The sequence below is a fragment of the Lutra lutra genome, chromosome 1, assembly GCF_902655055.1.
Source record: "Lutra lutra chromosome 1, mLutLut1.2, whole genome shotgun sequence".
Classification (NCBI taxonomy): domain Eukaryota; kingdom Metazoa; phylum Chordata; class Mammalia; order Carnivora; family Mustelidae; genus Lutra; species Lutra lutra.
The window spans coordinates 107,254,237-107,269,024 of NC_062278.1; the positions used below are offsets into that span (position 1 = coordinate 107,254,237).

Here is a 14,788-nt window from a genome sequence, read left to right on the forward strand (position 1 = left end):
CTTTTTGGCAGCCTGGCCAAGAGTCCCTGTGAAATTCAGATTCATTCCTTTATTGATTCATTTCTTCATCAAACAATTTGCTAAAGATATACTTATGTACAAAGTCAGGGCTTGGCACCGTGAGTAAATCACAAACATGCCTTTAAGACAGCAAAATGTGCAATGAGTGCATTAATGGAGTTTGGGGAACCATCAATGGAGGGTCCAGAAACCAAAGGAAGAAAGCCTCCCAGTTTTACCTGGGATGGAGGTGAGGGGTGGGGCAGTGGGGGAGACTCCACAGGGTAAAGATCTATGAGCCATCTTAAAGCATGAGTGCAAAAGGGGCTGAGGGTGAGAGGGGCATTTCAGACAGAGGGGAAGCATAGGGGAAAATGGGGCATGAAATAATACAGCATACTGGGGAAGCTTTAAATATTTGAACACTGAGAACAGTTTTCTGGAGTCTCTAAGTTAAGAGGGCTCCAAATACCCCGGCAAGGCTCTGGGTAAACACCATGGCGCTGGGCAGCATTAGCTTTCCAGACCTTGTCTGGCCAAAAACGCTGCCTGGCTGGGTGTCCCTCCCTCTGTCCCCAGCCCTCCCACTGATTTCTCCCAGGTCAGGGATGGAAGCCTCACTGAGCTGTCCTGACAGCCAGCTGGATGAGAAAAGGGTAGTGTTGAGCTGGAAAAAATAAACTCTACACTAAGTTACTGAAAGATGTTTTGAAACAAACTAACCTAGCAGGAAGGACATTGTGGGGCGTGGGGGAAGGGAGGTCTATTTATCTTGCACCTGGAGGGCCTGAACAACTTTCAGTTTGTGACCTGAATTAAATGAGACACTGACATGGGAAGGTTTTCAGTTCTTCAAAAAATGAAATGAGAGAAATGAGAAAAAAAACAAAAACAAAAACCTAACCCAGCTAGGGGCCTGATACCGCGCTCCGCACTGCCGTATACACTAGCCTGTTTCACCTTCACAGCAACCTAACAAAACAGGAGGTGGCTGGCCTCATCTCACAGAGAAGGAAACAGGCTCAGAAAGAGAGCTCGCGACTTGTCCGTGGTCACATAGAAATGACATGGATAATTTAAGTCTTGACAGAACAACATCAAGAGACAGTTAGGGAGACAGACTTCTTTACATTTCTGTCATTGGCAGTATTTCAAGTAAAAAAAAAATTGCATATTATTGTCTATGTTTTGAAACCTGGAACTATGGCCTATATTTCTTTTATTTTTTCTCATAATGTCTGGTTCGGTGTTCAGGACACAATAGGTGCTCAGTAAATTCCCATTAGTAATTTGTTAATTCAGGCTTGCTTACCAGCATCCATTTACCATTCTCCAACTTGGTTCTCATTTATAACATTTATGATGTCATAACTAACATAAACTATTTTCCAAGACTCTTCTTTTCTCTAACTTGGTCGTTCTTAACCAGGGGTGATTTTCCCCCAGGGGACATCAGGCAATGTCTGGAGACATTTGGGGTTGACACAAATGGGGCTGGGTGTTGTTACTGGCATCTAGTAAGTAGGAGGCCAGGGATACTGTTCAGTATCCCACAAGGCACAAGATACCACAGACTTATCTGGAGCCAAACATCAATACTGTTGCTACCAAGAAGCACTGGTCTAGAGGGTAGCAACATTTTGAAAGTGGCTGACAGAGTTGCTAAGACCATTTCTCCTGTGGAAGAAACTAGATGGCTTTCCTGCCTAAATGCATTTCACACAGACCACCTATTAGGGCAGAACGTCCACAGGCCAAATCTGGCTTACCACTGTGTTCTGTTTGGCTAGCTTTGTTGAAGTTTTCCAAAAAACGTGTTGCCAACATTTAAAGATAAAAAGATCTGGATTTCTGCCTTGTCTTGTACAGTCAGAAGATCTACAACACTGGTTTCTGGTGACCAACTAAGAGAGATGATATGTAAAATATTTAACAATTGACATAATAGGGCAGCAGCCACTCAGAATGTATACCCAGCCATCTAGAATGGATGTCCACCATAAAAGACAGTGACAGCCTCCAGGGAGTGATGCCTGCCTAGCCACTGGCATCTCTGGGACTCCCTACCCCTCCCTTGTGTCTCCTCACTTCTGAGGCTCACCTCCATCATCTCAATCCTCCAATGTTTTTCCTAGGCAGACTTAATGGGAAGGTGAAGTCGTCATCAAAAGTGGGAAGAAAAAAATGACTGCCTGTTTCAAGGAAAAAAAATTACTGGCCTACTTCTCTCTTTCAATTCTATACTTAGCCCCTGTGATCTTTGAACTTGTGGTCACTTGGCTTAAACAAGTTCTCTTTTACAATGTGGAAATTCTCCAAAAGGACTAAGGCTGGTGGGAACTTTTGCTTTCTATAATCTTCCTTGCTTTCCTCTTGTAATAAAGCTAAGGTCAGCTGCTTGAGGAATTGGTGCCAGGGAATGAAATAAATAAGGTGAATTTGGTTGGTGGAACTCAGGCAAAGCAGCTATTACAAACTTGGGGCCATGGATAGTGGCTTTCCTTGCTCCTTCCAGAAGGTGAGTGGAGGGAGGAAAACCCTGCTGGTGCTTCTAGCTCCATCTCCGAACTCATTTCCTGCCTGTACCTCTGGAGGCACAGAGATTTCCAGAAAGACAGGGGCTCAACCCTTGGGTGGAGTTTGATCAAACAGAATCCAGTCTGAAGGCATTGGAAAGGCAGGCAGAGAGGGCATCAGGAGACAGAGGAAAGGAGCAAAAAGAGACATTGAAAGGTGCCAAAGAAAGGTTGCAGACCTACCTAAGACAGTGGGCACAGCATGCTACAGACAAATGCTGGGCTTTGATGCTTACCAAAAGCTCATACAGGCAGTAGTCTGGGTGGAATCAAGCCCTGAACTAAAGCACTGATGCTTGTATCTATACCCTCTGCCCTTTTGCTGAAGCAACTTTAAAAGAATTCCTGACCCTTCTGTAGGTTTAACCTCAGCTGTCCCGAAGTAGAGCACACATTATTCCCAGAATGTTCTTCTGGTGTGAGAGAATACATTTTTCCCTTTTGATACTGAAAGGAAATCCCTGACTTCTCCAGTGCACCTCTACCTTAAGGAGAACCATATGCACAAGGAGGATAAAGTCTTTGACACCAAATTAAGAAAGTCAACACCCTTTGTTGAACATTGTTATGTGCCAAGCACCGTGTAAGACAATTTACATATACCATTTCTGACCCTCCCATGGGTCCCACTAAAGGAGGTGTAATTATTTCCATTTTATAGATGAGAAAACATGCCCCAAGTAGTCCAAGATCATGTGGCTAATCAATGTTATGACTGAGAGCCAATCTTGACTTGTTTCATGCCAATGTCTATGCTCATTCCTCTCCAAGCTTTGGTACCCAAGACCCTTCTAAATTCAGGGGTCACATTCAACAGGTAGGAAGGAGACCCATACCAAGTCCCAGCTTTCAGCATCCTCTCAGCACCACCTCTCCAGCTCTTACCTGGCCTATCTGAATGATACTTTGGGAGAATCCGGGACAAGTCTCTCCTTTGAGTGTGGGATGACCAACATTGTATCCCCAAGACATTCACCCACTTGAGTCATTGTAATCATAGCTACTGGTCTTGAACATCTACTTTCCAACTACTGAATAATGTTCTTTACAGAGGTGATCTTTAATTCCCTTCCCCCATTTCTCAAGTATTCAAATAAAGCTCAGACATGTTAAATTGCCTGCCTGATGTCACAAGGAGAACAAGTGACAGAGTCAAATTTCAGCCAAGACTCTCTGACCTCATGCCCATAGTCTTTCCACCCCACTCTGTGGTTCACCCCTTTTGTACTATGGTCTGGAAAATCCAGTGCCTGGTTAGTCCCTGAATCTTGCCTGCTGCAGTTGGAAAGAACCCATCATGACATTTGATTTTGGTCTGAGAATAATCCTGTTTCTGTGTGCTCACTGGGAATTTCAGTGGGTCTGTTAATCTGTTTAACTTCCTCCTTTGGGTGGTTTGCAAAGGGCACCTGTGGCTGGGTTCCCCAAGGCCAAGTCTCCCCTAAGAGGCACGGAAGCCCTTCTTGGGCTGCACAGAGGAGGCTGAAGGGGTCAGGAGGCAAACATAAGATGTTGACACTTCCCTCCTCTCCATCTCCATGCCCCTCATTCTTATCAGGGAATGTCTCAAAAGGCTCTGAGATCTATTTCCTTTGGAACTTAAAGTGAAGTGTGGGGTTGCACCACTGGGCCACATCTGAAAGCGAAGCTAGAGCCTGTTAATATGAAGGAGCTCAGTCCTCACCTTTGTAAATGTGAAATTCACAAATCCGCTCTGGAAATTCAAGAGAAGGTTGGATTTTCGGGAGCCACAGTTCCCAGAGGCTTGGGTTGCATTGGGGTCAATGTTGAAGTATCTCTGAGGTGAAAAAACCTAAACCAGATAAAATCATCAGATCAATGAGATTTCAAGGAAAACTCTAGCTTGGGAACCAGAAGCACAGCTAGTTAGTGAGCCTGAAACTCAAGTCTAGTGAGAGTTCACTTGAAAACTTCCAAGTCCCCAGAAAATCTCTCTCATTTCCAAACTGCTATGTTCAAAAGATTTTTCAAAGAAGGAGTTCTCCCACAGAAAGCGTTCCTTGAGAGTTCATTTATAGCCAGTCTGTTCCTGATACACTGCATGGAATTTAATTTTTGTTAAATAAAACACATTACAAGGTAAGTGTGTTACAAGTTTTACAAGATCTTGTTGTCTAATGTACTGTTTCACGTGAAAACCTGAATGTGGAAGTTCAATGAAACCTGTGCCAAAAAAAAAAAGAGAAAGTATTATTTTTATGGCGATTCTTTTAGTAAATTAAATAATCTTAACCCCACCCCCACCTCTTCTAATCCTCTTGTTAACCGGGAATTTTGATGTGAATGTCACAGCTGGCTGGAACCATGGAGACCATGTAAGTCAAGCCCTTCCCTTCACAGGAGAGTTGCTGAGGCTTGAGGTCAACAGGAGGGGCAGGGCCAGGCTGGGGTCAATGCAGAGCACACCCCAACACCCTGCCCACGTTGGCTAAAAGTGAGAGGTGTGCATGGTTACGATTTTGGTGTGCTCCCTCCACTAGCCAGTTGCTACCAGTTTCTATTCTTATATGCATTCTAAAACAGATTCATCTTTTCATGGAGCACCTTGGAGAAAGAGGAGCTTGTAGCTATTTATTTCATTCAAAGACACAAGATGCAGGGGGAATGTCTATTCTTAGCAAGACACCCTCCCTCACACTTTTTGAAGGCAGCGTTACAGTCCTATGGCCCCAACTTACCGACTCTGTGTCTTGAACTGTTAGCTCTATCCCCATCTCGGCTTTGATACAGAGCCTGCTTCCATTCAGAACTTGGTACATTCCAGTCTTGGCTGAAGAAGGCCGAGGTGCAAGAGTGGGCCCGGAAGTCGTGGTGGCAGGTGAGGCCGTGTGGGTGGTATTGTGTGCAGCTGTGGTTGGGCCTGGGGCATGACTGGGTTGGGCAGACTGGTGACTGGTTGTGCTGTTAAGCGGTGGGGTGGACAAGGTTGCTGGAAGGGCGGTCTGGTTCCTGGGTTGGGTGGCTTTCCTAGTTGTGTGGCTGACAGTCAATGGGCTTGTTCCTGTCGTATGGGCCAATGGAGGGAAGGTAGTTGGCGGTGAACCTGGGGCTGCACTGGGACCAATTGTAGCTTCAGTGAGAGAAGCCGCTGTGTGTGAGTTATTGGATGTGGCCAAGGTTGTGACTAGGGTGTGGGTTGTCGGGCTGGTAGCTGGGGTGCTGTTTGTAGTTAACAAGGACGTTGTTACTAGAGTTTTTATTGTTGTGTTTGTGGTTGGGAGTTCAGAGCTGGAGGGTGGGGCAGCTCTCTGAGAGCGGGTGTGACCGTCCATTGATCTGGCTGCTGAAGTTTGGCGAGGGATGTGGTGAATTAGTTTCAGGAAAGGCTTTGCTGTGGCCTCTGCTGTTGCTGCTGTTTTAGGCAGATAGTCCCCGGTTTCTGGAAACACTTGTGCTGTTATTTGACTGCCATAATGTAAAATCACTGCAAATTAGGAAACAAAAGTGTTACCACATTATGAATTCACATTGGTGAGTCCTTCCACCATTCCCATTTTAATGTTTCTTCACTGCAAATTAAGAGGCATTTATTTACTTTTCTCTTTGAGATAGTGACCTTATTACACACACACACACACACACACACACACACTCAGAAATGTGATTCCTGGATCACATGGTAGTTCTACTTCTAATTCTTCCCAAGATAAATAGGATTTATTTTATTATTTCCAAACATGCTCATTTACTTTTAATGAGAAATGTGCATATGTTTAGATTTGGGTGAAATTTATAAGGATAGAACAATGAAGTGAAGATCACCGAAAATTCTACCATAAGGCCACAACTTAAAAATTTGGGTTGCACCCATGTTTTTTATAGGGTTGTGACCACACTGCAGATATTCTTCTATGTCCAGCCCCTTTGTCTATACGGGGTGTGGTACCAACACTGTAAAGTGGTCATGCTTAGCTAGATATCTAAGTGCGGATACCTTTTCATTCCCCATCTTCCCTGTGAATCCAGACAGTTCTGGAAGGAGAGTGTTCCTGAGTGGGGTGCTGCTGTGATGCCCTAATAGAGCTGGACAGCATAAATGGTGGTAATAAAGACTTACACAGAGATGTGTAGTTTGCATACAACCATACAATCCCAGGTTTGAAAGGGGTCTTGATGATCATCTAGTCCAAACCCTAATCTGATGTGTAAATTGTACCTATGAATATTTGCCATGTGTTCATCCAATCGATGCATAATTACCTCAAATGATGGGAGATTTGTTTCCCTTCCATTTTGTATTTTGCTGTGAGTGTTTGTAAACATAGACCCGTTTTTGTCATTTCTTTACTTCACCCTTTGAATGGCCCAGGCTTCTCAAGTAGGAAAGAAAGAAGGACAGTCCACCAGATGCTGTCCTTTGTAGTTTGACTAAGATGCCAGTCTTCAGAGAGTCCCGACATCCTTATATAAATAGTTCCCCACCCTACAATTCCCCCATCACAGTGTTATATTCATTGCCTGCACTGCACTAACTACAACTGGTAATTATATAAGGGGATGGTACTAACATATTTAATAGTAAGCCTGATCACCCAGTGTGTACCAGCAGAATATTAGCCCTGGTTATATGTTTATTTATTGGTTTATTTATTGACTATGTATCTCTCCCACTAGATTAAAAGCAACCTCAAGGTGGAGATTGTGTGTATTTTTTTTCACCTCCAGTACTTTTGCATAGAAAGTGTTCAGTGCATATGAGTTGGATGAATAGATAACTGGATAGGTAAATTAGGAAAATAGCATTGTAGACCGTCTAGGATTATTGTAAGGCTCAAACAAATGGGTTTAAATGAAGTCATCCTATGGGGTGCCTGGGTGGCTCAGTGGGTTAAAGACTCTGCCTTTGGCTCAGGTCATGATCTCAGGGTCCTGGCTGGGATCAACCCCGCATCAGGTTCTCTGTTCAGCAGGGAGCCTGCTTCCCCCTCTTTCTCTGCCTGCCTCTCTGCCTACTTGTGATCTCTGTCTGTCAAATAAATAAATAAAGTCTTTAAATAAATAAATAAATAAATGAAGCCGTCCTAGACCATCAAGAATACCTACAACATGTGTTATTGTCACAGGTTCTCTACTGGGACCTTCCTTAGGGGTGGAAGGCCTCTGGCTCTTTTTCACCCAGAGTAGTTCTTCCCTTGCCTCCTCCCAAGTACAGAGTAAATCAGAAAACTGAGCAAAATGCAGATGATGTTCCTTGAGAATTTAGGATCAGGCACACTGAGAGATGGTTCAGTGCTGTGGTTTCATCGTATTTGCCCATGGTATTTACATTCACTGCAGCTGGAACTCCCCAGTGCTGGCCAGTGACTTGGGAAAACATAGGTAAAAGGGAAAGGAGATCACTCCATGCTGGTGTTTGGAGTTCTGAAGTTCATACATAATCAAAATCATCCATAAACTCCTTTACTGTCTCCCTCTTTCATTCATTACATTTCTAAGTGGTTATTTTTCCTATAGTAATAGCACTAAAGCATCTAAGTTACTGGACACTTACTACATGACAGGCCTTAGGTCAAGGGTCATCTTTCACCAACTCCTCTCAAAAACCCCTCTGTTGGTTCTATCTTTATCAACCTTTCAGATGAGGGAATTCAGGTTTAGAAAAGTCCCATCTACTTGACCATAGTCCCACAACTAGTGTATTCTGGAGGTAAGACACCTAGTAAATTTTGGAGGTGAGACTTGAGCCCCTGTCTGAACCAAAGCCTGGCCTTGGATTTGGGATAGGTGGAGGTGGTATTCATCACTGGGAAGAATGGTGAGAGAAGAGACAAAAGCAGAGAAGCAAAGAGTAGGGTGCCTCTCCAGCGACACCGTATCACCAGACCCTCATAATGGTGGTATTTGATAAGCCTTTCAAAAGCTTATATGATGCAATTGTGATTATTTTACAGAAGAAAAGTTCATACTTCAAGCCCATTATAATGCTTATGAATTATTTCTGCACAGCTGGCTTGAAAAATGAGAAAGACAAAAGCACCAGTTTAAATTGCCTTGAATAACCTTTAAGAAAGGCTTATTAATGATACTAAGTTATGTGAGACTATTTACTAAATGGTTTTTTTGTATCTAAAAATGTTCATTTGGATAATTTGTATGATACTTGAGGGTTGTGGATTTTATGGACTGTAGGTTTTCTTTGTAAACCTTCATAAAATCACTATATGTGGAAACTTTATGCCTGCATTGTAGAGCTTGGAGCAAGATCTTTCTTTTCAAGATTGTTATGAAGGTTGACAGTCATGGAAGATTTATTTTCACAATTCATTTGGACTAAACCTGGGTTGCTGGTTCCTCAGTAGTGACCTCAACAGAAACCCTATTAAGTTTATACTATCACTATGGAGAAAGAGAATTCACTCCCAGATGTACTCTCGAGGAATATCTTAGAGTGATTAGCAAAGATTGCTATAGAGAACTCTGGGAGACTGGAAATCACTTGCCTTTTATTCTTTTGGGAGGATCATTAGATCCTTCATAAAAATCTCACTGTTTATGTTTTATGCTTATGAGCTAAAGCACACCTTTCTCAACTGAGTAGACTATCCTCACTGAGTAGCACACCCTTTAAAAGGGGGAACCTTTCTTATAATGTAATTAAAAGTCTTCTCCCAGTAGTGATAAATGAACTCAAACAAGGGAGGAAAAGCACACTGGTCATTCATGAATGCACAGCCTCCCAAACAGAACAAAATGACTCATGGCACCCGTCAAGATATACTTGGTGTGCAGGAAGTATTTATGGGGTGGCTGGATGTGATGGCAGTCATGGTGTCTTGACATCATGTGTGGCTTTGCAATAGGCAGAAGCCTGGGCCAGCAGGTGGCCGGACCGAAAGTGTCAGAGTGTGTTACAGATTGAAACAGACTGTGTTCCCAGAGAGAACTGGGAAATATTGTTCTAATAGTCCTCTCCTTCCCTCTGCAGCTTCTCTTCTCCCCTTCCCATTGCCCTATAAAAGAGTGGTGTAAAAGATGGGCAGGTAATTAGATGGAAAACTGAAATGAGTAAGTATACTGCTCATTATAATACATTCTTGAAAGTTCACATGTTAGGTAGTTAATAGAAATAATGTTCCAGAAAATACTCTGTTTTATAAAGTCTATGTATATGAACACACATATTTGACCAATCTTCATCAAAATTGGGTCACAGTTCTTAAACAGGACCTTTGACTCAGTAAAGGCTTAGTTAAGTCACTGGTCTGTCTGAGACCCACAAAGAGGGCAGTGGGCAGAAGCAAGGGTAGGGTATAGTTCAGAATCTGTCTCAACCCTTCCTCTTCGAAAGAACACAGCCCTGGAGTTCATATGCTGATTTGTCAAGCCCACACGCTGAATCCCCTAGTATCTTCTCTCCAGGATTCAGGAGACTTAGGAAATAAGTACCCCTGAACCTAGATCCAGTGCTTGGATTCCTCTAGATGATAAGCTGAAGGAAGAGGTGCTAGAAGATTTGGATTCCCCTACAACCCATAGAAGGAGCTGAGAGATGACTCATCAGCCCAGCCCTGGGAAAGTCAGTGACCATGCAAGGGCTTTTTCTCTAGGTACTTCCCCAAAGGCTGGTACTTCCCGGATAGCCTTTGTTCAGTGTCCCTGTCACACCCAATTCAGCAGATTTGTAGGAGCTTCTTCTGAGCCAGGCTCCATGCCAGACACTCGGTCTTTGTTTACAGGGGCTCAAAACCTTGTGAGGCAGACTCATAAGTAGACCCCATTCCTCAGTGTGACAAGTGTTATTACAGAAGGAGGCCCTGAGTGCTATAAGGTGGGGTGGGAATCCAACACCAAGACAAATTCTTTAGGCAAATAAGAAAATAAGTGGTAACCCAGGCAGGAGGAAAAGTATGTGCAAAGACACTGGGTCTTCAGAGCCTGGTAGGTCTGGAGAACAGCACGGGGGTAAGCATGACGGGAATATAAGGAAGAGGGAGATGTGTGCAGTTAGGAACAGAGCTGGGAAGTAAATGGAGCCCCATGGCCACACCTAGGGGCTGGGAACTGAATTTTAGCCCCTAAATACTTTCTCTTTCCCAGGGAGCAGAGGCAGCCCCAGCTGGGTGCAGCAGGAAGACTGTTTCTGGATGTGTGAGGCAGCAGGGGTGGGCCCTTCGTAAGATTCTGTTTACAGTTTCACAATTTAACCTTCAATCTTTTAGCAAAAAGATATAAATCTTACCTCTGTTACTTTCTGTGGGACTTGAGATTCAAAGAGAACCCTTATATAGAAGTAGCTCCAGTCCCGTGGCATAAACTGCTGGCTAACTACTCCCAAATCCAGCTCCCCCCTTTTCCTTAGTAACAGAACCACAAATTCACTTGTGGAGCACTTGCTGCCTGGAATAAAGAATGCTACCTCCAAGACTCCTTTCCAGCTGGGTGGGAATGTGTAACTGCATTTGAGCCAAAGCAGGAGAAGTGGTGGGGTTATGTGGGCCTTCTGGGAATGCTGCTGGAAGGGGGGTCCATCACCTAGGGACCCTCTCTATAGCCTTTATGTTTTCCTTTTCAAACCAGCCTATAACTGGTATGTGATGGCTGGAGTTCCAGCAGACATTTAGAACCATGACAAGACCTTGCAGATGGGAGTCCCACACCGGACAGAGGGTCCACACTAGTGAGCTCCTGCACTGGACCTGATAAGGATTCTTCTGGACTTGTTTTCACATGAAAGAGAAACACACACTTATTTTGCTTATTTTGCTCTTATTTGTCTATGAGGAGCAGCTAAATCTAAATGGAACTGATACAGATTTAAATCCCCTCATTTTGTGGGGGAAATAGACCAGGGCAGCAAACTGAGTGGATAAAGACTACAGAGCTACTTTACCTAGAATCTATGCCTCTCCTACGAAAATGTCCAATGGTTTTGGCTCATCTCCAATTCAACAAGTATGTCTTGAACCTATGCGTGCAGGGTCCTGAAACCAGGCTTCCTGGATGCAAATCTCAAGGCTGCCACTTGCTAGTTGAGTGACCACGAGGCATTCCTTAACCTGCCTCAGTACCCTCAATCGGAAAATGGGGGCCCTTCACACACTTTGCTCACTTGGTTCACCCTGGAGAATCCACAGCTCAGAGAGGAGAGGGTGGTAGAGGTGTTTCCTCTCCACCTCCCCGGGAATTTATTGAGCACGCACTGCATTTCTGAATCTGCCAGTCATCTGCTCACAGGTCCACAGAGGCTGACTGCTAGACTGTGATCTTTTGCTTTTTTATTAGCTTAGATTTTGCCTTTTGCCTCTAGAAGAATGTCAAACTCTATTTCTGAAAACACGGCAGAAGTAAAACAGCCAGGATGAGGACACTGCCGTGACCCTTCACCCAACTTTCCTGACAATTCATGCCACAATCAAGTGCATCTGCTTCCCCCCAATGGAGCGTGTTAGTGGGGCCACGGGTTTCCCTCACATGTTCAACTCAGTGCTTCTAGAAGGAATTGTGAACTAACCAGCAACTAGGTAACAGCACACAGGAGGACTCAATGTCCTAGAGAGAAAACCCTCTTTGTGAAAACAGGCAGTGGGCACATAAAATGATCATCAAAAGCCCAGTTTCCCAGACAGCTCCTCTGACCTGAAGTATAATAGTAATTTTTAAAAAAAAAAGTCTTGACTGCTTGGCTTACACCTCTTTGAGATGGCACAATTTGCCAGACCGCATCTCATTCAACTTCACGGTTCATTGTTTATATAATGTAAACACAGCACTTCCGTTTGAGAAAAACAGGAAAAGCAAGGTATAATGTGTTTAGCAAGAGCCCCATTTCTAAAGTCTGGTTCAGTTCTCCATCTCTTTTTTTTTTTTTTTTTAAGATTTTATTTATTTATTTGACAGACAGAGATCACAAGTAGGCAGAGAGGCAGGCAGAGAGAGAGGAAGAAGCAGGCTCCCTGCAGAGCAGAGAGCCCGATGCGGGACTCGATCCCAGGACCCTGAGATCATGACCTGAGCGGAAGGCAGTGGCTTAACCCACTGAGCCACCCAGGCGCCCCATAGTTCTCCATCTCTTAAATCTATGCGATTTCCAAAATTCTCCCTGATAAGGTGCTCAGAAGCCATTCGGGAACCAGGTTTAGTGTCACTGTCTTCTGGAGTTGACACCTCCTCTGCCTGACTCACGGAAAACAAGTCCAAACTGTGAAAGCCCTTGGGAAAAACATGGAAGTGTACTCCACACATTTAAGGTAATAAGGAGGAGATCTTCCCAAGCTAAATACCTAGAGTAGCTGAAGCCATACAGCTATCTCCAGCCTGTCTGATCCCTGGCACTAGAATGCATTTGTATCGAACAGGACCAGAGGTAGGAGGGCCACCACGGAAAACCACGGGTATCACTCACCAGCCAGGGACACGAAGAGCACCACCACTGCAGAGAGCTGCCAGGGCATGGCTGGGGAGCCAGAGATAACCGCTCGTCACCAGGGGCTGGCTCTGCTGCTGCTCCTCAGCTTCACTCAGCACTTCTCCCTCTTCTGAATAGCAGGAGCTTAATTCCAGGGCAGGCTCCAGAACAAAGAAGATACCTCTCTTCACCCCTCATTCGCTTGCGGCAGAGAAACCAACGTCACTTTCATTATGACAAGTAGCTGAAACGCCCTCTCAAGGGGTAGGTTGAGTGGGGAGGGAAACCAGAAGTGGCCCTTCTGTGAAAGCAGCCACTTTCATCTCTGCCTTTGGTGTTGGTGAGGGGTGGGCAATACCCACCCCCCACTCCAGCCAAGGTGAAGGGCATCTGAGACCATTTCTGCACAAGAGATGGCGGATCTGTGGCAGTGCCAACTTCCTTCTCTCAGAAGATGGGTCTCCATTTTTCTCTAAGATCTTGAGTACATTTCTCCTCAGCCAGGAGAAAAACAGCCCCTCAGTCATGAAAGTGAGCAGATGTCTGAAAACTCAGTGGTGAGAACACTGTTTCTGTGTGTATTCATGAAAAGTCTGAGGTAACTACTTTATGCCCATGGCCACCTCACCTTGTGGAGACCAAAAGGAGTCCGAGCTTAGGAGTCAGGGAAAGCTGGGTTTGAATGTGGCCACGAGTTGTATGGTCTTGGGTAATGCCTCTGAGCCTCAGTTTCTTCTGCCATATAATAGGGATAATATTGCCTACTCCCAAGCTGTTTACCTGGAACACACACAAAAACAATACTCAATATCTTGGAAAAGCAACCTTTCCATGTCATCTCTCCTTCCTCTACTAATCAGACAGAACAATGATGGTCTATCTCTTAGGACTGTGAGTCCCAGGGAGGAACACACATTTAGGAAGTATATTAGGATTATCTTCTGATTACTAGGTTTAGGGCTTTCAGCTTAGTCTCAAGTAATTTCCTGAAAAACAACTTTGGCTACAATGATTTGATCATATTATGTTGTTCTAACCGCTCTAATCAAGCAAATTTGCCAGAGTAGTGTGTTTCCAAATTGGATTTTTATGGTGGGAGGTGAAAATTAATGTGTGTCAGTTGATCTAATTTTTGCAACTACCTGCCTAATATTCTGGACTTTGAGTCAATTTATTCTACAGACAATAATTAAGCAGATACTATATAACAGGCATTCTTCTTACTCCATTTAAGTCCTACAGCCACCCACCCTATGTGGGCACTGTTATCATTGCTGTCTCATTTCACCAATGGGGAAACTGAGATCTGAGAGGTTAGGTGACCTGCCCAAAGTCACTTAGGTAATATATGAAGAAATTGGGTTGTGAATCCAGTTTGGCTTGAGAGTCTAGGATTTTAAGCATCACGTTGTACTTAGTGTTCTAAACTAGAATATAATATAAGTTTTCAAGTTACTCGATACCTAGATGAGAAACAATATTTATTAATATAGGATAATAGCCAGAGTGACTGATCAGTTGTTTGTTGCTTAGAGCTACACTAAGTGAGAAAAGGAATAGTCAGAGATGACTTGGTTGTTGTTGGACCTTGGAGAGACTTTGAAGGCTGTAGGGGATGTGGATAGTTGGAGAATAGTAATAATACTATTTCCAATAGTAGTAGTAGCAGTAGTAGTAGTAGTAGTAGTAGTAGTAGTAGTAGTAAAAGTATTTCCATATAAGGAATCTCTACAATGTGCCTAGCATTGTGTAATACATATGGTACTCTTCAAGGTGGATTTTTTTTTTTAAAGTAGGCTCCAATGCAGGGCTTGAACTCACAACCCTGAGATCAAGACTTGAGCTG

The 14,788-nt window shown here is 44.0% G+C and overlaps 1 protein-coding gene across 2 annotated transcripts in view; it reads right to left on the reverse strand.

The window, feature by feature from the left end:
- Nucleotides 1-13,138, reverse strand: part of LAMP3 (lysosomal associated membrane protein 3) — a 34,476-nt gene extending 21,338 nt beyond the window's left edge. For both annotated transcript variants that reach the window (XM_047731435.1, XM_047731429.1), the window contains exons 1-3: nucleotides 12,940-13,138; nucleotides 5,276-6,021; nucleotides 4,261-4,389 (exon numbers count right to left, since the gene is read on the reverse strand). In XM_047731435.1, the coding sequence (XP_047587391.1) occupies nucleotides 4,261-4,389; nucleotides 5,276-6,021; nucleotides 12,940-12,988 (924 nt within the window). In that variant the 5' untranslated portion in view covers nucleotides 12,989-13,138. The remainder of the gene's footprint in view (nucleotides 1-4,260; nucleotides 4,390-5,275; nucleotides 6,022-12,939) is intronic.
- Nucleotides 13,139-14,788: the final 1,650 nt, after the last annotated feature.